Source organism: Doryrhamphus excisus, chromosome 12 (genome assembly GCF_030265055.1).
Source record: "Doryrhamphus excisus isolate RoL2022-K1 chromosome 12, RoL_Dexc_1.0, whole genome shotgun sequence".
Lineage (NCBI taxonomy): Eukaryota > Metazoa > Chordata > Actinopteri > Syngnathiformes > Syngnathidae > Doryrhamphus > Doryrhamphus excisus.
In genome coordinates, this window is record NC_080477.1 from 6,227,996 (window position 1) to 6,252,515 (window position 24,520).

The 24,520-nt window shown below is 40.1% G+C and overlaps 1 protein-coding gene across 2 annotated transcripts in view; it reads right to left on the reverse strand.

Moving 5' to 3' along the window:
* The window catches only part of mpped2a (metallophosphoesterase domain containing 2a), a 62,088-nt gene extending 38,384 nt beyond the window's left edge, over positions 1-23,704 (reverse strand). The window contains exons 1-3 of one of the 2 annotated variants that reach the window (XM_058088725.1): positions 23,362-23,704; positions 20,791-21,060; positions 2,492-2,673 (exon numbers count right to left, since the gene is read on the reverse strand). In XM_058088725.1, the coding sequence (XP_057944708.1) occupies positions 2,492-2,673; positions 20,791-20,903 (295 nt within the window). In that variant the 5' untranslated portion in view covers positions 20,904-21,060; positions 23,362-23,704. Of the gene's footprint in view, positions 1-2,491; positions 2,674-20,790; positions 21,061-21,763; positions 22,043-23,361 lie in introns of those variants that run through there. The other variant, XM_058088726.1, reaches the window with a different exon arrangement.
* Positions 23,705-24,520: the final 816 nt, after the last annotated feature.

Here is a 24,520-nt window from a genome sequence, read left to right on the forward strand (position 1 = left end):
AGAGTGTAAGTAAAGTAATACGCTCAGATTTATGTTTTCATTCTTGCCTCCTCAACTGTAAGTAGGAAGAATAGTTCTGTGGAGAGATGTGCTGTTGCTCTATAACGGGGTCGGCAACCTTTAGCATCAAAAGTCACTTTGCCTCCTTTTCCAGTAAAAAAATAAATAGTCTGAACATTACACAGCTTATAAAGTTGTACAAATGTTAATGTTACCTGTTGCACCAACAAAATTCAACAAACAAAAGTGCAGCAAGCATGTGTAGGCCTACTCTGAAATCATTCAAAGTCAACTTTGTAAGCCTCTTTGAGGGGTTGCCATATTTCATTCATTCATTCATTCATTTTCTACCGCTTTTCCTCACGAGGGTCGCGGTGGTTGCTGGAGCCTATCCCAGCTGTCTTTGGGCGAGAGGCGGGGTACACCCTGGACTGGTCGCCAGCCAATCAATCACAGGGCACATATAGACAAACAACCATTCACACTCACATCACATTCATACCTATGGACAATTTGGAGTCACCAATTAACCTAGCATGTTTTTGGAATGTGGGAGGAGTACCCGGAGAAAACCCACGCATGCACGGGGAGAACATGCAAACTCCACACAGAGATGGCCGAGGGTGGAATTGAACCCTGGTCTCCTAGCTAACCACTCGACCGCCGTGCAGCCAGGTTGCCATATTTGTTCCAACTAAATATTTATGAAAACAAAATGTAGCCAACTTTAACATTAAAAAGCGCATCAGATTTCACATTTGTGTTGTTTGTGCAATAGTATTTGGTATTTACAGTAGTATTTAGCGCTGAATTGTCATCAGTGACCATTCTATATCTATATTCCATGTCCTGTCCTGTCTTTGCAGAGAAAGGCATTTTTACATTTTCTAAATAATTTCTAGTTTATTTTTTAATTGGATTGGATTGTTGCCATCTTCTCACTAAATCTGGACTCTTTCCAAACCCTCTTAGTGACTTATTTTCCCAAAAGCTGGTAGTTGTAGACTTAGTGAAAGTACTGTTTTTTGGTAGACTAAGTCAAAGCAAGTATTGTTCAGCGGTTGCTGCTGAGAGGTCCGTGGTGCGTCACAGCAGTCAAAAGCCATCAATGCACAGTCAGCTCCCGCGCCACACTATCTGCCTCTCCTGGAGTCACCACATCAGCGATGTTCAAAACATGCTTCTTGTTATACGGCAAATTGCTACGCTCTTGTTAATTATAGAATTTCACACTGTAACTCGATGCAGACTCAACTCACAACTTCCCAGTGAGACTGACTGAGGCTACCTCGCTGCCCCATGCTCAGAACACAGGCCAGATGCATTCACTGACTTGCAGTGAGTCGGATAGTTCTCTTAAATCACTCACAATGTACAAAAAAACACATGAAGGACAATGAACAGATTGTTGATCGACCACCTCCTCGTCTTCCTTGCAGTGTTCGGGTACACGTTAATACACAATCCAGTGTTCAGACCTCTGTGACTCTCTTCTTTCAGGGTCAAATTTTGGCCTTTTTATGACCACTATGAACACTATTCAAGACCCACTTCATGTCCATATTAGCAAAAAAGTACAAGGTTTTACCAGAATTACTAGGAAAATATAAGAACACACCTTAACACAAACTGTCCGAACAAACTGTCTGAATACATTTGTGGTAAAGCTAAATAATTGTGAATTCAAAACTTTGCTGGACGTTGTACATTGTTGTCAGCAGGCTTTTAAAGCCATTTTTCCCAGTGTTGCAAAAGGGACAATATATTAGCAATGTAATGAGGACGCTTGTCCTTTCATGGGGAATGCAACAGGAGCACGGCAGACATTGCACACTTCCCTCATATTTGAGTTTGTGCCAAGTTTTAAGGTGGTGAAAATTATTTTTTTAAGCACCTCCATATTACTGAGTTACTGCTTATTCCTTCCCGATTTCTTCCACTGCACACACGGTAGCCTGTTCGCTCCGGGCAACTGCTCTGCCCATTCTCCCTTCTTCATGCAGGCATGAGAGAGATAAACCTCAAATCCGGTCTATATTGATATCAACGATATGGTTGATTTTGATATCGTGCTTAAATAAATAAATAAGTATGTAAAGCAAACTAAAAAGATGAAAAGACTGACAATATGTGTATATTTAAAAAACAAGCCTTGTGTGCAAGATCTCGCACGTTCATATAGACAGACACACACTTGCTTTCACTGCATGTGGTCGTAGAGAGCGGTCAAAGGTTAACTGATCCAGGGTGTTAGGTCACAAAGGTTAAACTGGACACTTAAGCACAGCAGTTGTGAGGTCACGCAGGAGAGGTGGGGGTTCATTGTGTGGTCCGTGCTTGTTATGCGTGCAATGTCACAATGTGCCTGTGCCGCTATCCTATGTCCTAAACCCATAAAATATATATACTGTGCATTTCAGCGGGTAATCAGGTCTAACACAACATATACATATCGCATGCTAATGAATGAGGGTGTTAAGGAGCTTAGTACCTAGCCAGTCGTTGAACTTCTTAACCTCAGAGGGAAGGCCTAGCTCAGTGAAGTCCCCCATGTGCAGCAGCACATCACCGTAAGGCATCTGGATGCCGTCTGTCCGCGAGTGTGTGTCCGATACGCACACAAATCTGGTGTGGCCGGCCGGCTTGGGAGTGTCGTAGGGAATTGGATCCACCCTGAAAGCACAGAGAGTTGTGAATATCTAAAAATGGTGATTTAAGAAGTGTGTTAAAAACAATGAACCAAATAAGTCCTTTCTTGTGCTGCATTTAATACATTTATAATGTGACATATGACTATTTGCAATATGAAGGTATGCCACTTGGATAAAATAGATAAGGTATACGACAAGGTAAACATGCTCATTTCAAAAGAACTATAGAAAATGGGTGGACGGATAGAATGGGTCTCTCTGAATAACAAGATTCAAAAAGATAATATGATGTTGAAAACATGCTACAGAATAATACATGCAGCCGAGCAAAACACATCTCAAAGAAAGGAGACATTACAACAGTGAAAAATGTGTCATTTGCCCTAGAAGAAAACCAGCAGTTGCGTTGATTGAAGCACAAAAGGAGGGCAATGGCTGCTTTGTGGTAGGACGGCTAAAGTGCTGGTGCATTAAAGCATGCCATGTCCTTTCTATCCATTTTCTTAGGGAAAAAAAAACACTTAGCCTCAAGTGTGCTTGGAAAAAAAATGCATGTTTTTTTGTTCATTGTGGGTACATCCGTTATAAAGAAGGGTGGGGAAAGCTTTTTTATTAAAAGGACAGAAAATCATGGTGAGAGTAATTGACGTCTACAATGCGCAATCTTCCAGCACTCTGCCACGAGGCCATTATTTCATTAGAAGGGATGTCACTCCGTTGACAACATCAAGACACATAATCAACACTGTAATCTCCGAACTGACAAGCGCACGTATGTGCATACAGGCAGTTAACGTGCAGGCGAGCGCAAACATGGCATTGAAAAAGGCAACAGAGGCTGATGGAATCAAAAGGCTGGAGAGGATGTGATTAGCAGAGATGGGAAACCCAAACACAAAAGCAAAGTGCAACGTTCATTTGTAAATGTATAATTTAAGAAGCTGTTTTCTGTGAAGCAGAGGGCGTCACACACTGCCTGGAATCTGTTCTGTTTTTTTACTTCATGTTAATAGTAGTCCGAAGGAGGACAAACTGGCCATCGTCTGTAGTGTGAAGCAACATGTGTAGTCTGGGCACCATCTGTGAGCCTGGGGTGCGTATGCATCACTAGTACAAGAGCGATGGCTGACAGTATACAAGAATATTCACGGAATGGATGGAAAAAGTACTCCGAATGATATCCAACAGTGAATGTTTTCTTGAATATTATTCTTTGTTGCTATATGTAAATCGACATCAGGAAAAATTACATTACATTTTTTAATGTTCAATTACATTAAATTAAAATGTAATTTAATAATGTCTAACTGAATAACACGTGGCAGAAAAATACTGTGAAATATTACAAAATACATTTAAACTTGCTGATATAGTTAATTTTCAAACAGCTAAAATAATGCATAAGGCAAAAAACAACCAATTACCTAAAAATGTCATCCAAATATGATCTCAGGGAAGAACTACATTTATCATCTCGTACCGAGTACGCACCGAAGTAAGGTGCATTATTAAAAACAAAAAACAAAAAAAAACTTAAACTATATTAGGAAAGCAGGAAGTGAACAAATGTAACAGTTACGGATTATAAAAGTACCAGATGGAGGGGTAAGATTTAATAAGCTTTGCTTCTTCCTACTCCTTTTGGACATGTGGAACTGTGAACCGATTATGTGATGCATTCAATTGTAATCTGATGCATGTTCAAATGAAATAAAACCATTACCATTACCTGCCTTTTTGTGTCGCACTACATTGGTGAAACACAGCCCAACAATTGTAAAACCGGTACACATTTTATAAACCATACAAACACACCACATTCTCTCTATAGATCTTTATCTGGAAGAGGAAGTCCGTTTTTCCTGGAGATATTGGTACCTGTGTGCTTTAGTCAGCAAGTGTAGGCTTGATATTGAATAAACTACAACATGAAAAAGTGTCTTCAAAGATAATCTTATTTGCAATCGACTTTGTGCACTAATTTAAGTCTGCTGTAAAATATATAAACAAAGAAATTAAAGCCAAGCCAGCAGAGCAGGAAATACACTGCAGTCTAGCTGCTGATTAGATTCGGTTCTGTGCGGTGCTTGGGCCCCATGCAGTTTTACAGAATTCGGCAGTGCTCGTCATGGAAGAAGGGCAAATGCGGAACCACATGGGATGATGAAACACACACATCCTGTATATTTCTGCATATGTGCACACCCCCAGCTACCTGGAAGAAAAAATTATTCTTTCCTTTGACACAAATTCTCCCAGTGAATCTACGTAAACCACCAGCAAACCTTATTAATCAGAGCCTTGATACTGATAGTTGTTTCATAAATACACGATGGGAGGCTCACACTCTTTCCTGATAATATGACATTACACAAATGAAAAGTTCACCCAAAATAGGAAGAGCAAAAGAAAACTTCTTGGCAACCTCTCACTTAACAGCCTTCAAAATGCAAATGTTAGGATCCAGCCATCCATTTTCTAGGCCACTTACACTCACTTGTGTCACAGGGACTGTTGGGATACACTGTAAAATGACGTTGGCGTCACAGCCTTACTTGTTTTGAATGTTACTCTATTGCATGTTGTGATATGTAAGAATCTGCGGACACAAAGATGCACTTCACGTTTTGGAGTCATCTTTACTGTACTTCCCCACAACAGATGATTTTTCAGTATCCATTATGTCAGTTGATGTTGACGGGCTTGCTAGCATTCAAAGCTAGCGCTCACCTCAGCTCCTTTGGCTTGTGCCATTGAAGGGGATGATTTCATCAATGCCAGCTAAGTATAAGTCTTCTGTTAAACACACATTATTTTACATAAATAAAATAAAAAAATAGGCTATTTACAACAAAAACAAAGGCATTCTTTGTAAAGATGTATGCACAGTAGAAGCTGTAGCCACCCCTCATGTAGTCACAATGCTAAAATCTTCATCACATGACATTTTTATATGATTTAGCGGTGGTATAATAATAATAATAATAATTGAAACTGCATAAATGCTGTCTTATTTTCTTAATTTTAGTTTGGGATGACTAAAATAATGTTGATATACACATACATGTCAGTGGCACGTGCGCACACACAATATCAGCCTCATAGAAGCCACCAACAATTAACATTTATATAACATTTATATCACACTTATATGCTAGGACTACGTTAAAAAGCCATAGCATTTCAGTATGTGGAATCAAACTATGGAATGGATTGAGTAAGGACCTCAAACAATGCACAACGGTGAGCCAATTCAAGAAACAATACAAGCAGTTAATGTTTGCTAAATACAAGGATGAAGAGTCTTGAACCAGTCATGATGTGCTATATATATCACTATATTGACACTTACTTCGGTACGAGGTGCATTATTAAAAAAAAAAAAAAAAAAAAAACCTTAAACTGTATTATGGAAAGCAGGAAGTGAACAAATGTAACAGTTACTGATTGTAAAAGTACCAGATGGAGGAGTAGGATTTAATAAGCTTTGCTTCTTCCTACTCCTTTTGGACATGTGGAACTGTGAACTGATTATGTGATGCATTCAATTGTAATCTGATGCATGTTCAAATGAAATAAAACCATTACCATTACATTCATGTTGCTGTTACGACACATTCAATGTCAGCTAACGTGAATAACTGAACATGCCAAATCGCTATTAGCTATTTAAATTAGCTAACAACAAACATAACAAGTGCCTGTGCATGTGTTACGTCGGCAATTTCTATTGTCTTATAATTATCTACAGTAAACCTCGGATATATCGGATTCAATTGTTCCGATATAAGCGAAATCCGTCATATGCGTATACCGGAAAATGTCCGTTTTACGCATATATCGGATTTATATCCGGTATATGCGTAAATCGGATTTTATCCGTTATAAAAAGACACTTCCTTGACTATGTTTCCAATGTACCTGGACGCGCAGGCAACGCTGCAAACGCTGCAAATGACGTCGTATAGCGGCCTGTCACGATTCGGCGAATCGGAGCGCCACGATGCGGCCATCCGATATATGCGAGGGAAATTTAATGGAAATGCATTGGAACGGGACTGGAGATTTTGTCGGAAATAGGCGAAATCCGTTATAAAAAATCCGATATATGCAATGAATTTTTATTGGAAATGCATTACAGAAAAATGGGTTCTTTTTTATCTGTCCGTTGTGAGCGATTTTCCGATATATCCGAGTCCGATATATCCGAGGTTTACTGTATTAAGACCTCCTATGAAGAAGGGCAGAAAGGGCATTGGAAGAAGTAAAAGAAGACAATGAGGAGCCCAATAATAATGGTTATGGATGTTATGATATACTCAACTCATAAGATGAGACGATGCATGATATTGGCTTCACCAGAACAAGACCAGATGATATTTGACATCACTCTTAAGAAACCACAATGACAAAATATAGGAATAGACAAACAGACAGATTCCCATTTCCTTCCAGAATCGTGCAGCACTAATCCAGTTTACTTTATTACCAGTGTACGCAAGAGTTCCAATGTAGAACAGTGCGGTATAAACACTAGATCTACTGTAAACGGCTACTCTCCATGCTCCTGAGCGCCACACATAAGAATAGTCTTTTTTAACAGAATGAAGCATGCTAGCGTGAAGGTCTGCGTTAACATGTCTGTGGTGAAGGAAAAACTGAGAAAACAGGGAAAGCACATAGAGGAGAGCTGAAATGTATCCAACAGCATGATATTGGAGCAGACACAAGACCAAGTTCTGTGGCTCCAGAAATACCTACACGATGAAGAAATGTCTGTGATGTCTGAAACCTTCATGTGCCCACGCAACCTCACAATAAAAATGGGTGCAGAGATGCACAAAACATAAAGGAAATCACTTCTCTCTACTCCATAAAACGTAATTAATACACACATTAGCTGTGGAAATAAAAAGAAGTCTAACACATAACATATAGCATAGTTTTGCTTATACTTACGGTAGCGTATATGACTAAGTAACTGTTATTTAAAACATTGCCTACAGTTAATAAAGGTTAATGGTGGTGATAGTTTTGAGTGGAATAAAAGAATCCAAATCTAATTAATCTCAATGGGAAATATATTTCAATCGGAAAAAGTGTCATGTCAACAGATTGTGCTTAACTGGAGGTTGGACTCTGCAGCAAAATGTCTAAAGCAGGGGTCTCAAACTCAATTTACCTGGGGGCCACCGGAGCTAGGTTCTGGGTGAAGCCGGGCCGCATCAGGTTTTCAAAAAAAAAAAAAAACGCACTTATTAAAAACTGGAAAAAAAATCAATAAAAAAAAAAACCATCTTCAATGCTTTTGCTTCTGCTATACCCTACACTTTTTCAGTACTTTGTTTCCGGTTTTCCACACCAAAATATCTGATAAAACATTCCACTGTTCTCAAATATCTTAATTTTTATTGTTCTATACACAAAATAAGATAAAAAAATAAATAAACAAATTAAGAATAAAGACAATAAATCAATCAATCAGTAATAAATAAGTAAAATAATAATAAAACAGCAAATAAGAAAAACGTAAGAAACCACATACAGTTGGTAGAGATTTTTTTTTTTTTCAGATTCAAATGTACAGTATTAACAGTTATTTAACCTTTAACATGAACATTAATGAAACTTAATAATTTGACGCAATTAGCAAGTTAGCATCGTACTCAGTTCCATCTGGGAGCAGCGTCGTAACTTTAACAAGATGCTTTATCTTGACGTGTATTTTCCGTTTTATTCCAAATCATTTCCTGCATTTATTTGTACCCAGCCGTCATAAGCCTTTAGCTTCATTGCTAATCCAAAGCAAAACAGGGCGGGGTAACAGGGTAGGGTAACAGTATGGGCGGGGCAAAATCATGTTAATTGTGTCCGGTGTGCACACAGCTTTAAGCTGTCATTTCAACATTAAACTTTGGTATCAAGGTGGGGGCCTCAAACTAGCATCTCGCGGGACGCATTTGGCCCGCGGGCCGTGAGTTTGAGACCCCTGGTGTACAGTAAAACGCTCTAATAATTAACATTTTAATTGGCAACACGAGAAAGACTAAAGGAATTATTTTTTCCTCTTGGAGTTAATTCTGCATTTGGCCCGCGGCCCGCGAGTTTGAGACCCCTGGTCTAAAGAGTAACTAAGTCATGGCGATATATCACTCAGTAGTTCTCACAGAAACCCAAGCACAGGGAGGCTGGGAGTATGGCTCTCGGTTTTCTGGAGGAGGATATTTAATTTGACGGCGCACATTCGGCTCTGTGGCCTTTTGGAAAAAAACACACAAGCAAACAGGGTCAAAGTTCAGCACTCGCTGGCTCCTTAAAATGTGACACTAAACTGGCAGCAGATAAGGAGGTCACCATCTCTGTCACTCCCTGAGCTCTTTCTAGATGCCACATAAGCACTATGATTGATTGCACTGCTTTGCGATGCGTACGTTTTGCTGATATGTCTCCGGAGTCTGCACACAACAGCTCTGACTAGATAGTGGTTCACTTATACTGCAAACTGTGCATGCAGTTGAAATCCATTAGTTCAAAAACAAGTCAAAACTGTGTCTTTACCGCTCATAAAACCAAACTATAGTCAAACTGTATTTTTTGATGTTGCGCGTATATAATCATTTAAGTAGGCGTCCGGTTTTAGTTGACATCGATGTACCTAGCCTGGGTTAACGGGGTCAATGACCTTAAAACTGCCCATTTGTCTTAGAGAAGCACCTGCCAATCACAGTCAAACTTTTTCATCCATACCTGCTGCCAATCATTGCGATGACACTTGCCTCACTCCTATGTCCTCTCTTGCTAATGGAGTCATCCTGCTAATGATTTCTCATCAATAATCCAGCCAGCCCCCTAAAACCTCTGGGGTCAAAGGGGAATGTGAAAATAGACTGCTAATCAACTAAACTGACCTGCTTGTTCATGTTAAATGGGATCAAGACTTTTGTCCTTGCTGGTTCACTGCTTGTCACAGAGACGTAAAAAAAAAAGGAACATGCTTCTCCAGCTTGTCAATTTCACAATAACGGATACAGATACTATCCTACAGGTACAATACAGTATTTTCCAGACTATGGTGCTACGGTCACATTCATGATTTATCTCGGTTAATTGGTGAATTGAATATTTCCGTACTTTGAGCATTGAAAATCTGTTAAATAACTTTCTAAATGCAAACTTTACAGTGAGCTCTGTTGGCATTACTGTAAATCACAACCATATAGTCTCATTTACGCTCCTATTACACTTTATAAAACATTGCTCAACTTTAATACAAGATCACTGCAGGGACACAAGAGGCAGCCATCACTACCATAGAAAGCTACCAAGCCAACTATTTAGCCTCTTTAATTCACTTTTTCGAAATGTACAGGGCTCTACATTTAAAAAAAAAAATACTTGCCCATGGGGAATCCTTAAGGTGAGAACTGCTTGCCTGAACTTGCTCCATGTAAAATGAAAAGACTGCCATAATGATATCATATATCAATATATGCTGATAATTCATCAGATAATAGTACTGATGCATTGTATTTGGAGGAATGTCTGAAACGTATGTTAACATGGCATGCCATACTACCTTACACATCGTAGTCGTAGTAAGCAGTGCTATTTATAAGTTGTGCACCACAATGAAACATTATTGAATAGACACATTTGTGTACTAGTAAAGTGTTTTTCATCCAGAAAAAAATGCTCAATGGTCAAACAATAATTTGTGAAGCAAAAGGTGAGAAAAATACACAGAGAAATGGAAGCGCTAGATTTTGTAGCTTGTGCAAAATCAGCACTTGGTATTGGATCTAATGGGTGGTGTTTCATTGTGACCACTTCAAATTGTCACAGCAATGTGATTCACTCACCTGTGCCATCATTTGATTTGCTGCCGCTAATAAAATACTTGTTACTTACTGATTGGTTGATCGCGAACAAGAACGGGTGTGGGTAAAACGCGAACTGTGGACTGCGGACCACGGTCTAAATAAACGATTCTGATTGGTCCATTTCAAGATTTGCAAGGATTGGTTTGCAAATTACGACCGGAATTACGCAGTCTGTGTTTTACCAACACCCAACAAGAACCGCTTTTAAAAAAAACTCTTGGCAGTATGGCATGCCAAAGTGCACTTGCCCGACGGAAATATCACTGATTGGATTTACTTGCCCGAATTTTGTTTTAACTTGCCCCGGGCCATCGGTACATCGTTATTGTCGAGCGTTATTGTTGATGTAAGTGTTTAAAGAGTGTGGAAAAAAGGATAAAGTCAAAAGTCAAAATGGATGTGAAGTGATGAAGGATGGCATGCATCAGTGTGCTGAACTTGATAAAGATAATTAAGAATACATAAGAAACACAAATTTAAACCTGTGACAAAACAGTCAACTAGGGCTGGGCGCTATAGAAAAAAACTCATATTCCCATATATTTGGATTCGATATCCTGATATTTTTTCCATAAAGACAAAATCAAAACCAAATGTGCGATTCAACTTGTTTGTTTAAAATAAATACTGAGGATACTGTTTTTTATTTTAAAGCTTTGTGCAAGATGCACTTAAAAATTCTTATCTAAAAATAGCCACTACAATGAAGTGGGCCATTGTTTTCTAAATAAATACAGAAAAAGTCTTTTTATAACAAACCTTTAGGTATGCTCAAATCCTCGGCCAATAACAAAAGAACACAATATAAAGGAGTGTCTGGTTTAAGAGGACGTGTGAAAGGTTGTTTTATCTATACAGTATGTGTCCTGTGATTGGCCGAGGGCTTGCCTCTCCTCTCGCCCAAAGTCAGCTGGGATCGGCTCCAGCATACCCCCACAACCCCAATGAGGATTAAGCGGCCTGGAAAATGAATGAATGAATAACACAATACATTTGAGTGCAAATCAGTTAGTCTGTCATTGACCTCAGACATTATCACGTGTTGAGGGGAAACATCAAATCACAATCACAATGTTCCCCATTGCCTGTGTCTATAACCTCGGCATCAATTCCCCCCCTCCCTCAAACATGCCGCTCAGTCATCCACTGTGCAATACCATTTCTCAGAGAGAGGTGCAAAGCGCACCTCTCTTATCTTCTGCGTTTCAGCTGTCTGAGCTAATTCAATAAACTTCAGAGGAACAAAATGAACACAGAAATAACAGATAGAGCGAGGGGGGGCAGCTGGGGGTGGGTGTGCACATGGGGGCAGAGCGCGACAAAGGTGGTAGACAAGAACAAGCGAAACAAGAAAGCCCAGAAGGACTGAAAAAGTGGAAAAGCCCTGACAGAATGTAGATGCAGCATGATTACAAAAATTATGTGAGACATACTGTACATGCAAATACTGAAACAATTTAAATAAAATATGATGACACTTTGCCTTGAGGCCCCAGTCTTATTCTCCATTTGTGCAGCCAGAATGAATTGTTCTTATCCCTCCCTGTACTCCTGCTGTTATGGGCAAGTTCAGCACACAAAGCGGCCCACGTTGGAAAATCGGCACTAGAAAAACCTTCCGGCACTACGTTGGGAAATAAATTGCTTCTGCTAATGCCCCTTTCATTACAGCACAGGCCTTAATTGTGCTGCTGACAGTCTGCACGGCTTCAGGGTTGATGGGAGGAAGACGCTGAGAAGACAAGCATGACATGAATGTGAGCTACAGACTAGAAAAGAAGAAAACAGTTATGTCTGCTAGATAGACATCACAATATAAAAATAAAATAAAATTCAAACAAAACACTTATCGGGCGGCACGGCGGTCTAGTGGTTAGCGCGCAGACCTCACAGCTAGGAGACCAGGGTTCAATTCCACCCTCGGCCATCTCTGTGTGGAGTTTGCATGTTCTCCCCGTGCATGCGTGGGTTTCCTCCGGGTACTCCGGTTTCCTCCCACATTCCAAAAACATGCTAGGTTAATTGGCCACTCCAAATTGTCCATAGGTATGAATGTGAGTGTGAATGGTTGTTTGTCTATATGTGCCCTGTGATTGGCTGGCGACCAGTCCAGGGTGTACCCCGCCTCTCGCCCGAAGACAGCTGGGATAGGCTCCAGCAGGAAAAAGCGGTAGAAAATGAATGAATGACAACACTTTTCATTGCCAATGTCAGTGCCATTGTCAACCGATTAAAATATTTGATTATGATTAATCACATTTTTTGTCCATAGTTAACTCACAATTAATCGCATTTAATCACAGATAAAAATAAGTTTTTATCTATAATAAATAGAGGAAATCTCTTTGTGGTAAACAATTTGAAATTTGTGCAAATACAACGATAAACATGACATTTTATGTAAAGAATTATCTGGTGTATGTAGTTGGCTTCTTCTTAAGTATAGTTGTGATCTTAGTGTTAACATTTGTTCAGTGGAATCGGTAACATGGATTTGAGCCAGGGCATAACAAATGCCTACTCAATGACTTGTTAACCTGTGCACGAGTAACACATACAGTACAAGTAACCCATCTAAGATAGTGTGTGGAACTCAAGCAATACCACTCCTTTGTTTTGCTATGACTCGTATATTTGTCTTTGTGAAGGTAAAACACACTACAGGATTCAAACACTTGCCACTTGCTCGCACAGCGAGCTGCACTATGCTTTCCATGCTAATAAATTACTTGTCAGATAAAATGGATTACTTGTGTTAATGAACGAGGCAGAGATTATCAACACAGAGACAAACTGAAAACACTTAAAAGCAGTGGACATGTCATCTTGAGACGTTACAGGCTTGGGGCCACTTTACCTCCATTTCATTTTGAGGCGGTTGGGGGAGGGGGGGGGCGACTAATCAGGAGATGGTGCCCGACAATGCCAGGTTCCAAGACTCAGCAGTCCAAATCCTCAAAAGCACAGACCTGTACAATGTCAACTGTCACACTTAACCCCAGCCCACCCCACCCCACCTACTACCACCACCATCTCCAATTCCACAACCATTCTGTTGGGCTACCAAAGCAGGTCAGGGGTGAAGGGGGGGCTTAATCAAGAGTTCAAGGGTTCTCCGGTTACAAAAGCCCCTCCATGCACATACAACATACTAGACAAAACAAAGGAACTCTGATTTTGGATACTCAACCACATGTTTTATGTAGCAAAGTATTGCAAAAGTTGTGGATTGTCATCAGTGATCCTTCTCACCAAATGTACACTTAAGTATGTCGCGTGAAGTCTCATGTGCATGTTTGCAAGTGGAGACTCCAAGGCCAGTACAAAAGTGTTTCAGTTTGTAAAAGCCAGATAAATGAATGAAATGCACTGAAGTGGGATTCCGATAAATTTAACAGGTTAAGTGGTTTAAGGCTGCACAGTGTATGAGTGGTTAGCGTGCAGGCCACACAGCTAGGAGACTCGAGTTTGCATGGTCTCCCGTGCATGCGTTGGTTTTCCGGTTTCCTCCCACATTCCAAAAACATGCTAGGTTAATTGGCGACACCAAATTGCCCATAGGTATGAATGTGAGTGTGAATGGTTGTTTGTCTATATGTGCCCTGGGATTGGCTGGCGACCAGTCCAGGGTGTACCATGCCTCTCGCCCGAAGTCAGCTGGGATAGGGTCCAGCACCCCCACGACCCTAATGAGGATGAGCAATAGAAAATGAATGAATGAATAAGTGGTTTAAACAAATGCCTGTTTATTATCGTGCACAGTCACCCACCGACCAGTCTTGTTATCAGTCATCATGGGAGAAAGAATTGACTTTGTAATTTGTTTTTTTTTCCTCCTTAAAATTAGTTAATTGAATAAAATGACAAATTAATTTTTAAGGCAGTACAGTCTGAGATACTGATGCTGATATACAGTAAACCTTTGGACACACTCTTGCTCTTGACTGACAATACATGACAAGTATTCTAAAAAGATAAAGTTTTTCACTGTAACCATAAGAAGTTTTCCCCCGTTCTAAATGACGCAACCAGTCGATTCTCACAGGGAGCAACAAAGAAAAAGCATCAAACTCATGGTATGAAACATATGAGGACATTATTCCATTTTTTCCATTTGCCAGAGGGCATAGGAGAAAACATATACGATATGCAAGAAACCCAAGAGTGAAAATACATTTTCACCAGCGGAGTTTGTTCAACGGCTATCATCATGTCTTCCTCAAAACAGTCACACCTTACATTAAGATGGGAAATACAAAAATAAATTGCTTCAAGCAGGGAAGTGTTGCACCAAAGTGTTGCTGTATTAACATGAACATTTATAATACAGTTTACAGTTCTTATCGGACGCAGCTGTACAGAGTAGGAGAGTATTTCCATTAGAAAAATGATTCAGGCAACTGTTTGTTCAACCAAAAAGTCATCTCTTTTGGGGCCTTTTATATTCATTGTAAACGTGCATGGAATGTAAATGTATGCAATATGGATATAGCAGTGATGTGCATTCCTTTGGGTGCAGTGTTGTACAGGGGGACAAAAAAATGGGAACTTTTTTAACAATCTGTGAATTTCATTCTGAATTCTCTATTTCAGTGATTTTCAACCACTGTGCTACGGCACACTAGTGTTCCTTGAGAAACCGTCAGGAATTATCCAATATCACTTTTTATAACTAACATTTAATAATCATCATTTGCAAATATTATGTCAATAGCCATTATGTCAATAGTATACATGGACCCAAATATTCCAATTGCATTTGGTTTATTTGCTCAAACGGAAAGAATTGAACAGGGATGGAATATTCCTTTAACCAATCCGATTGAGGTATCTTGTACCCGCTCAAACGGAAAGTTGTCAGGGTGCCTTCTTCTTCGTGGTGTTTTTCTTCTTCTGTTGTTTATTGGCGGTTGGCAAGCAGCTTTCGTATGCATTACCGCCATCTGTGAAACAGAATCTAAACTCTTCTATACTTTATTCACAAGTGCAGTTTTATTAAAAAAGAAAATATATATCTATATAAAATATGTCCCGAGTTTAATTATAAAATATTAGCAAGATTGAATTTGATCTTTTCCTGTTTATATTTATCCCGGATGCGTTCTTTCAGCGCATGCTCAGATATGACGTAACACGCAGATCCAGACGTTCTTCACTTTTAAAAATGGAGGCCAGCAATCGGCACTGGACTAAGCAAAGTTTGTTTTTGATTCTAACTAAATTTCAAGACTGGACAGACGAAAAACTGGCAATACGGAGTTATTCCAACAAGTGAAAGAAAAACTTGGGGAAGCCGGTATCACGTGATGTTGATGTTTACGTTTTACTGGGCATGCCCTATTGACTATTCTGGTTGATTTTCACGGTGCATGTAGACAAGAGATTGGAATACTCCTTTCTATGGATACCATTGTTTCCCGAAAGGTCATTCGGAAAGAGAAAAAGTGGTGATGTAAAAACGTGGCTACTGTGGAGTGTCTGTGGTGTAAAGACTGGCAGAGCAATGTAATATTGGTCCGTGTGGCAACACCTACCTTGTTCCTCCCATAGACTTATTGATGCACGTGTGAGGTCGTGGTGACATTTTGGAACATTTTTGGTTAGTGGTGTGCCACAAGATTTTTCCAATGTAAAAAAACGTGCTGTGGCTCAAAAAAGGTTGAAAATCACTGCTCTATTTTAACTCATCCAGAGTCTCCATTTTGAAATGCCCCTTGCATTAAAGCCGTGAAGATATACTCATCTACCCGAATAACACACACAACCACACTAGCATGCTAAATGAAGCTAACCCAGCCAGCTTTCATGCACGCTCAGAGGTTTCGCCAACCTTCGCCGGTATGTATCACCATTTCAACCTTTTTAGTTCAGGAGGCAGTTTAGTTTTTTTAGTAACAGCAGCCCGCCGACTAAATACTTGCCCACACAAACGTTTCTTTTCCTCATAATGACAGCATTTCATTCAAGTGTCAAAGTCCGCCGCGGTGCACAACTCGGCTTGTTTACGTTTATCATTAACACCGGTATAAGTCATTTTCTATATGATGAGCTGCGGTCATAAATAAACGTGCTTCTTGTATTTTTTTCACTATAGTGTACTGTAACATTGTCATCGGTCACTGTAAAACGTTCCTTACATTAAAACACAACGTGAAGAAAATTATGTATACTCATGCTGACACACACTCAGAACCACACAAACATGCTAAACTAAACTAACCCCTGCTAGCTTCCATTCACACTCTGTAAGGGAAGATTCAGCCAACGTTTATCGCCATTTCAACATGTTTAGGTCGGGAGGGGATTGTTCAGTGTTTACAATGATTTTGTGCCACAATTCAGCGGTCCGTCGAGGAAATACTTTCCCACACGAAAGTTCCTTCTCCTCACAATAACAGCATTTGATTCATCTTCTATACCCAGTCATCAACTCAGCTTGTTTATATTTATAATTTATATACAAGTCATGTTTTTAATTATTGGAATCTATACCGGTGTACCGGTTTATTTAAAAAAAATATATATATTGCCCAAATATCGATCAGGCCTCTTATTCATGCACAATGGTGTAAAATGGAACACTTTGTGACATGGTTTGGCTTGCATATATTTTATCTAAGCGTCCAGTGATTGTAAGCTTGTATTAGTGTCCTTCTAACACAGAGGCCCAGGAATGAATAGGCTAAATGAATGAATGAATGGATGTGCTGTAACCATGTGATGCAGAACATGTGCGGTGTTCATTATTTTTTCTGAAACACACACAATTGTCTTCTTATACAATACTTTACCATTTGGTCTGTTCATTGTATTTTTCCCCCTCATGGGCACATAGCATACCACGTGGGTAAAGATTATCCAATCCCAGAGGACATCTATTCTCACATACTGGGTGTTTTTTTATACCGATGTCTTGTATTGGTACTCTGCTGTGGCCGTAAAAAGGCTTTGCCCACTGGCTGTAAGAAACTACCTTTTACACAATGCAAGACATTTCCCTTTATCAATCATTGACTCTTTGTATTTTTTCTTGTATTTTGGGCTTGCAGTCTGGTCCACATTCTGCTCAAATTGGATTGGAAGCCATTAGTGTCCCAACTCGAAGCATATGTTCCAAGTTGTTGAGCATTTCATTTCACGAGACGATGACGAGGGGGTTGAAGCAAGAAGAAAACACACACACACACACATGTACACACACACACTCAGTCGGCACAGAAAAATAAACCAGATGCAAATAGGCCTGGACTAAGTCTGTCACTTACTTACAGGCACAGACAGACGTCCCGTGCTGCCAAGGAAGGACCACTTTGACTTTGGGGTCAAGTTACAAAGCAATATGGCAAATGTGATATGAATATTTGCACATGTAGTTCATAGAGTGGTACCTTCTGCATCACGTAAAGAACACTGCAGTGCTCAACACAAAATCTAAATATCCACTGTCGGAAGGAAGGGGGGGGGGGGCATACAGAGAGATTGTATTTCAAAAGAGAAGCGACTGCCTTACTTTCAGTTCTCCCTCTCATTATCTCTCAAATCTAAACAAGCCTTTACTTTCCCAGAACAGAGCGCGTATTCTATAAGCATTTAAACATAGCAGGGGGATGGGCTGATGTGTGCGACTGTGTGTGTGTGCGACTGTGTGTGTGTGTGCATGTGTGTGCACGCGTGTATGCATAAGGGATCCCGGGGTTCCCAGTCTGAGTTTTAGAATGACAGTGTAAAACACTGCAGGCTCTGTGGAAGCCAGGAAACAGCCTAATGTATTTATCCAAACACATATCTGGGGAGAGGCCCCCCAGCCTCATCACATTCCCCCTAACAGGGGGAGTCACCTCTACAAAATGCGACAGAGAAACAACATCTATATAGAATCTCTTATTTAATTTCAACATTAAAAATGATTACTTGTTTGATGTAAGTTTGAAAAAAAACTGGGTGTAATTTACTGACACAACAAATACGGCCACTTCTATTTTTGCACAGCTCCAACCCAAAGCAAACATTCTCAGACCAAGCTTTTTACCATTAGATTTATTTTTATTTTTATTGTGTCTTTTCATTTAAATCAAACTTATCCTAACACACGGCCAATTGGTTCTACACTGCCCTTAAAAGGCTGCGATGAAACGCACCGCGACACCATAAAACAACGACGACAAAAGCTGTCACTTTTAATAACAGAGGTATAAAACTAAAATCTAGAAGGAGATAAATTGTGTGAGCAAGCTCAGACATCCCACCAGAATGTGTCCTGTGCTGTCCGGCACGGTTACCCTTAATTCAAATTGAGGTATTTGGCCTGATTTATCATCGCCTCTGCCAACCGTTAAAATGGACTAACATAACATAAACTGCTAGGTGACCTTGTCTCCTTTTCCACATTGGAGGTACCCAACTCTCGCTGTGCCGCCAGCCCTTCCAAATTCCAAAACGGTACGTTGGGATGAGTATGTGAACACTGCCAACAGCAAGCTGAAGATAAACTTCTCATTGACAACAATACAATTTTACTCCTACAAAGTGTCTTATGTATAAAAGGGCAACAAATTAAAGGCGAAAAAACACAAATTACGTGTGTGACCTATTTTCTAATACAAGTGTACAGGTGGTCCTCGTGTCACATAAGAGTTCCATTCCTAGACTGTGATGTAAGTTGGATCGTGTACCTACATTACAAGCTAAATTAAGTCCTAAGTCATTCACCCTGCACACAGAACGCATGAAGGACAACAAATATAGTAATAAAACTCTAAATACAAGAATTACATGAAGCAGTAATAAAATATAATAAAAAGATTAAAATACAAAATAAAAGCCAAAACATTGGCAACCATTGCATCTTTATAATAAGACCACGCTGCTTAGTTATTACTGTTGCTTTCGTGAGAGCAGATCGTTTAAACCAGGGGTCTCAAACACGCGGCCCGCGGGCCAAATGTGGCCCGCAGGACACTAGTTTGAGGCCCCCGCCTTGATATGAAAGTTTAATGTTAGTGCGGCTCGCACAAGTTTGATATAGATGCTGTATGGTATCATGTACCCAGAAAAAAATTATTATGATTAATGTTCATGTTAAAGGTTAAATAACTGTTAATAGTTATTAACAGTAAACATTAACATTAAATAGTTAATACATTAATCAAACGTATAGTTATCAAAGGATAACTATCCTCCCTATCAGTGTGGAAGTGGTAAGATTTGGGCTATTTAAGTTTAAAGAAAATAACTTGAAGGCTACCGTTTAGGTCGCTAGCTCTCTAGTTTGCGAGTTAGCATGTGTCTCAAGACCCTGCAGTTGCGCAATATGTTGTAAATAAAAAAAAAGTATAAATGTGACTATAGTCGTGTATAGTCGTTTTGTCATGTCTACAGGGCTCTAATAATGCTTTGTTCATTTTAATCTGAAAAAAAATAATTTGTCTACCCACCAACTATATGTGGTTTCTTAATTTTTTATTATTTGCCGTTTTATTATTATTAATATTATATTTATTTATTACTGATTGATTTTCTTTATTCTTGATTTGTTTATTTATTTTTCATCTTATTTTGTGCAGAAAAATAAAAATTAAGATATTTGAGAACAGTGGAATGTTTTATCGGAGCTTTTATTGTAGAAAATCGGAACTAAAGCACTGAAAAAGTTTGTATATTTTTCTGCTTTTAATAAATGCGTTTTTTTTGGTGGGGAAAACCTGATGCGGCCCAGCCTTGCCCAGACCTTAGCTCCAGTGACCCCCAGGTGAATTGAGTTTGAGACCCCTGGTTTAAACGATACAGTAGCGACCTGGCAGTTAGTATGGGTTGTGTTCAAGACTTTTGTGATTTACAGACCGGCTGTGAAAGTGACAGGCTTTGCCCTGATTGTGTGTGGGTATGTGGATGCGGGAAGAGGACATTTGAGTTTGCTGACGTTGTCTTGGCATGGTTCAGCTGACACCTGTCACCTGTTTTGTTATAACCACTACCTTGTTATCCTTACAACATTCTGGGTAGACATTACCATACAATATTTATCCTCAATGATGGTCACCACAGTCCAGTGTTGAGAGTAGTGTTGATGAAGTTTTTAATTAATATATTAACATCACTAATTGCCACAACGGAGAGCGACCTGTAATTACATATCCTCACTGGTGTGCATATGGCTATGGAAATTTCAAATAAAACTAACTTAACTATGATTGTTTCTGTTTGTTTCCCATACAGCAAGTAATATGAAGTTGATGCATGTGTGTCTTTCCAGCACTTACATGTGGACGTGTGGAGGTTGGAAGCGGCTCTGGTTGATGTTGTAATGTGTGAAGGCCTGTGTCGGGTTGGAGCTGTACTCATCCACCGTGATGGTCACTTTGCCATGAGCCATCCTTCCGCCGTTTGGACATGAGACGCCGTTCGTTTACCGGAATTCAGCAGCGATCCGTACAGCGGACATCCTTCAGACCGGCTTTGAAAAGCCCAGGAAGTCACCCACAGAAGCAGCGACAGCACAGACCCGGCTGACCGACCCAGCACACTGGAGTCTGCACCAACAGGAGAATAGTGGCTTGTTAGAGGCATGCACCTGCTTGACACATATTTGATTTTATTTAAACTAACAAACTCAATATGGTATGTGTTTAAAAAAACCTTAATCATATCATATCTTTAAAGGTAAAGCCCAACCCTTTTCTATAAATCCCCATCTTTTCGGGTTAATGCACAAGTCCACATAGTACCTTAGAGACGTGTGTTAGCTTTCTTGTATTGAAACCACAACTACTTTATAAAAGACAAAAATTCAAATGTTACATATTTCCAAAATTCAACCTTCAACACAATTCTTTATAAACTACTCAAATCAAAAAGCTTTAACAGGCTGCAATCAGCCTGTTGATATTGAATGAAAACACAACTTTACTCGGTAGAGAAAAAAATAAAAATAAAAAATCAAATATGCATCCACCAAAAAAAAAAAAACGATTTCCCATGAAATACACACAAAGCAACAAAAAGCAAAGCTTTATATTTCCCTTCTGCTGATGCACTACTTTAAAAATTATCCTGTAGCACTGAATCCATTGTGTGAACTCCTTAAATATTCTTGCATAACTCTAACTGTTTGTTTAAAAAAAATAAAAAGCCTAAATGAATTATTAACCTCAGGGAAAGAATAAGCAGCTAAAAGAGGAGTGTGCACAAAAAGCATGGCCGTGCATCTTCAGCTCTTCAGCTCTTCAGCCTCACCGGGCAGCTCCGTCTGCTTGGACCGTGAGTCTCTCCCCACCTGTCTGACGTCCCCGACTGATCATAAAGTGCCCGCTGCAGGCTTTGACAAGTGTTTTATACCACAGCCCCTGATGCGTACACATCAGTACCAAAGAGGTTGAACAAAAAATAAAAAAGCAGATTGTCCTCAATTTATAGTCTTGCATCTTTTTGAATGGAAATCAACAGCTCTGTGGTTTATTTAATGCTTAGACGAGGCTAGTGAATACCTTAATGCAAACACAGCATGGCGATTTTAACATAAAATCTGTCTCAATTAATAATAAAGCATGTCATTAATTCTCGGTCAGCTGAGGACTTGTTTTTAGGAATGTAACGCTTTAAGACAAGGATTGTATTCTAGGTGCAGATTGTTTGTTTTTCCGGTCATCAATGGTATTTGTCCTCAATTTATAGTCTTGCATCTTTTTGAATGGAAATCAACAGCTCCATGGTTTATCGGTGAATACCTTAATGCAAACAGCATGGCGATTTTAACTCAAAATCTGTCTCAATTAACAATAAAGCATGTCATTAATTCTCGGTCAACTGAGGACTTGTTTTTAGGAATGTAACGAATGTATTCTAGGTGCAGATTCTTTGTTTTTCCGGTCACCAATAGTGTTTATTATAGTTCTAAAAGATAGACTAAAAATTCTAAGACAAAAACAATTGATTCTTAGAATGGACATTTAATACATGTGAGTGCATTATATTAAACGCATCAGCAATATTTCCACTTGAGTAGCTTAATGCAATTAACAGTGACACTGCTCCACTGTACCTTAGTTATTTTACATGAGGGCTAAAATTAGATTATATTTCGCCGGTCCATATAAAAGTCCATACTATATTATCTGTACACTTTCATTACAGTCATGTTGTTTTATTCTAATTTAGAATGTAAACTTACAAAGAAGTACATTTTTCTGTAAATGCATGCTATAAATGGTGCTGTGTGTGTGTGTGTGCATGCAAATATATATGGGTGCATGTGTATGCCAGCAGAAAGTGACTACCTTTACGGCTACAGTAGCAGCAACTAGCCCTCTAGCTTAGCTTGCTAAAGCTTCCCCGACAATCCATTTTTTATTTGAATTGTGTTGCCTTCACGCTCCTCATTCTAACTGCTCGTCTCTGAAGCCGGTGCGCACACATTTAGTGTCCGGGTAGCCTGCGCTGCAAAACCGCATCGGCTTAACTTTCCGGGTGGAAATCACTCCGGTAAAGGAAGAGTAGAGGACGGTGAATAAACTGACCCTTTTAGGCACCACGCAAACACACTCTCACGATATGTGTGTGCGTGTGTGATATGTGCAGCTAAACGCTACGCCTGCTACACACACACACACACACTCACAAAAAGGTCCGTGTCGTCCTGAACTCCCCCACAAAAAGAGCACCCAAAGGTGGTCAGTGTCAAGCCAGCCCCGCGCTAACCTCTTATTCCTCCGCGGAAATGACAAGCCACCTACAAGCGATGGCGAACAGAAAATGATGTCGCTCCTCTCCCCTTTCTGCCCTCCCTCTCTCTTTCTTTCTTCGCGTTTCAAAGGCGAGTGGAAATGCTCCTATACCTTTGTCGTGCGATTTTTGTGTCAAGCCGGAGGAAGAGAGCCAGGTCGGGGTCGCTCCCTACGCGGCGGGGAGACGAGGGTCCATGCGGCAGCACAAGAAGAGCAGGCGGTGTAAGAGCAAAGAAGGCGCAGGTAGGGCAGAACCTTCGACCCGGTGGGACCTCGGCTGGCTTCTGTGCAAAGAAACCAGACAAGACAGCGAGGAGGCGGACGAGAGACACTGACAGACAAGCGGGAGGGGAGAGAAAGCTAAGGGAGCAGCCTCCCACAGAAGGAGCCTGAGTGCAGTGAATGGGAGTTGCCACTGGGGTCAGAGAGCAGGGAGAGCACAAGCGAGCACAACCCCCAGCCACCTCCCGTGCGCGCGCCCTCTCCGGCGGGCACACGCGCGAAGCTGCGAGGGAGGGAGCGGAGCGTGCGGGGAGGAGGCGTTCAAGCAAGCCCTGCGCTACAGTCGTGTTGCGTTCAATTGCAACTGGAAATAGCGAATTCTATTCAAATGATAGCTAAATGACTAGATGGGTATATATGTTTTCAGATCACATTAGAGCAGCACTGTCGACTTGGTTAACATGCCTACTTCACAGTGAGGGACTCCGGTTTAGAATTTCAGTTGATTTGTTGTTTTTCTCCAATATCCCAAAAACATGTATGTGAGGCTAATTGAGCTTCCAAAGCTGCGTTCACACTTGTCGTTTTTGGTCAGATTACAGATTGCATTCTGATTTCTCTGCAAGTACAGTTTGTTTGGGTAAGTGTGAACAGAGTCCAGGACCAAAAGGATCAGACACAGGGACAGAAACAGGGAGCCGCTTGACCACTCTAGTCTTGGGTAAGGCAAGTGTCAACCCTGACTACAAAAATGGCCCAAAACCCTGGATATAATGTCACCAAGTGTGACCGCAACACCCAACAAAAAGCTAAACTCAATCAAAAAAAAGACTTAAAATGAGTTAAATTAAAAAATATATATATTAAAATTTCAGAAGGCGAGGAGCGGACTTGCTTATATTGGTGTGGCTGTAAGCCAAATAAGCTCTCTGCTCTTCTGTTTACAAAAAAAACTTGGGCAGAAGTTATTGTATTTAGTGATTCCCAGCAAGACAAAAATATTTTCATCTGTCAATAGCATTTCACACGGAACTGTTTTTGTGAACAT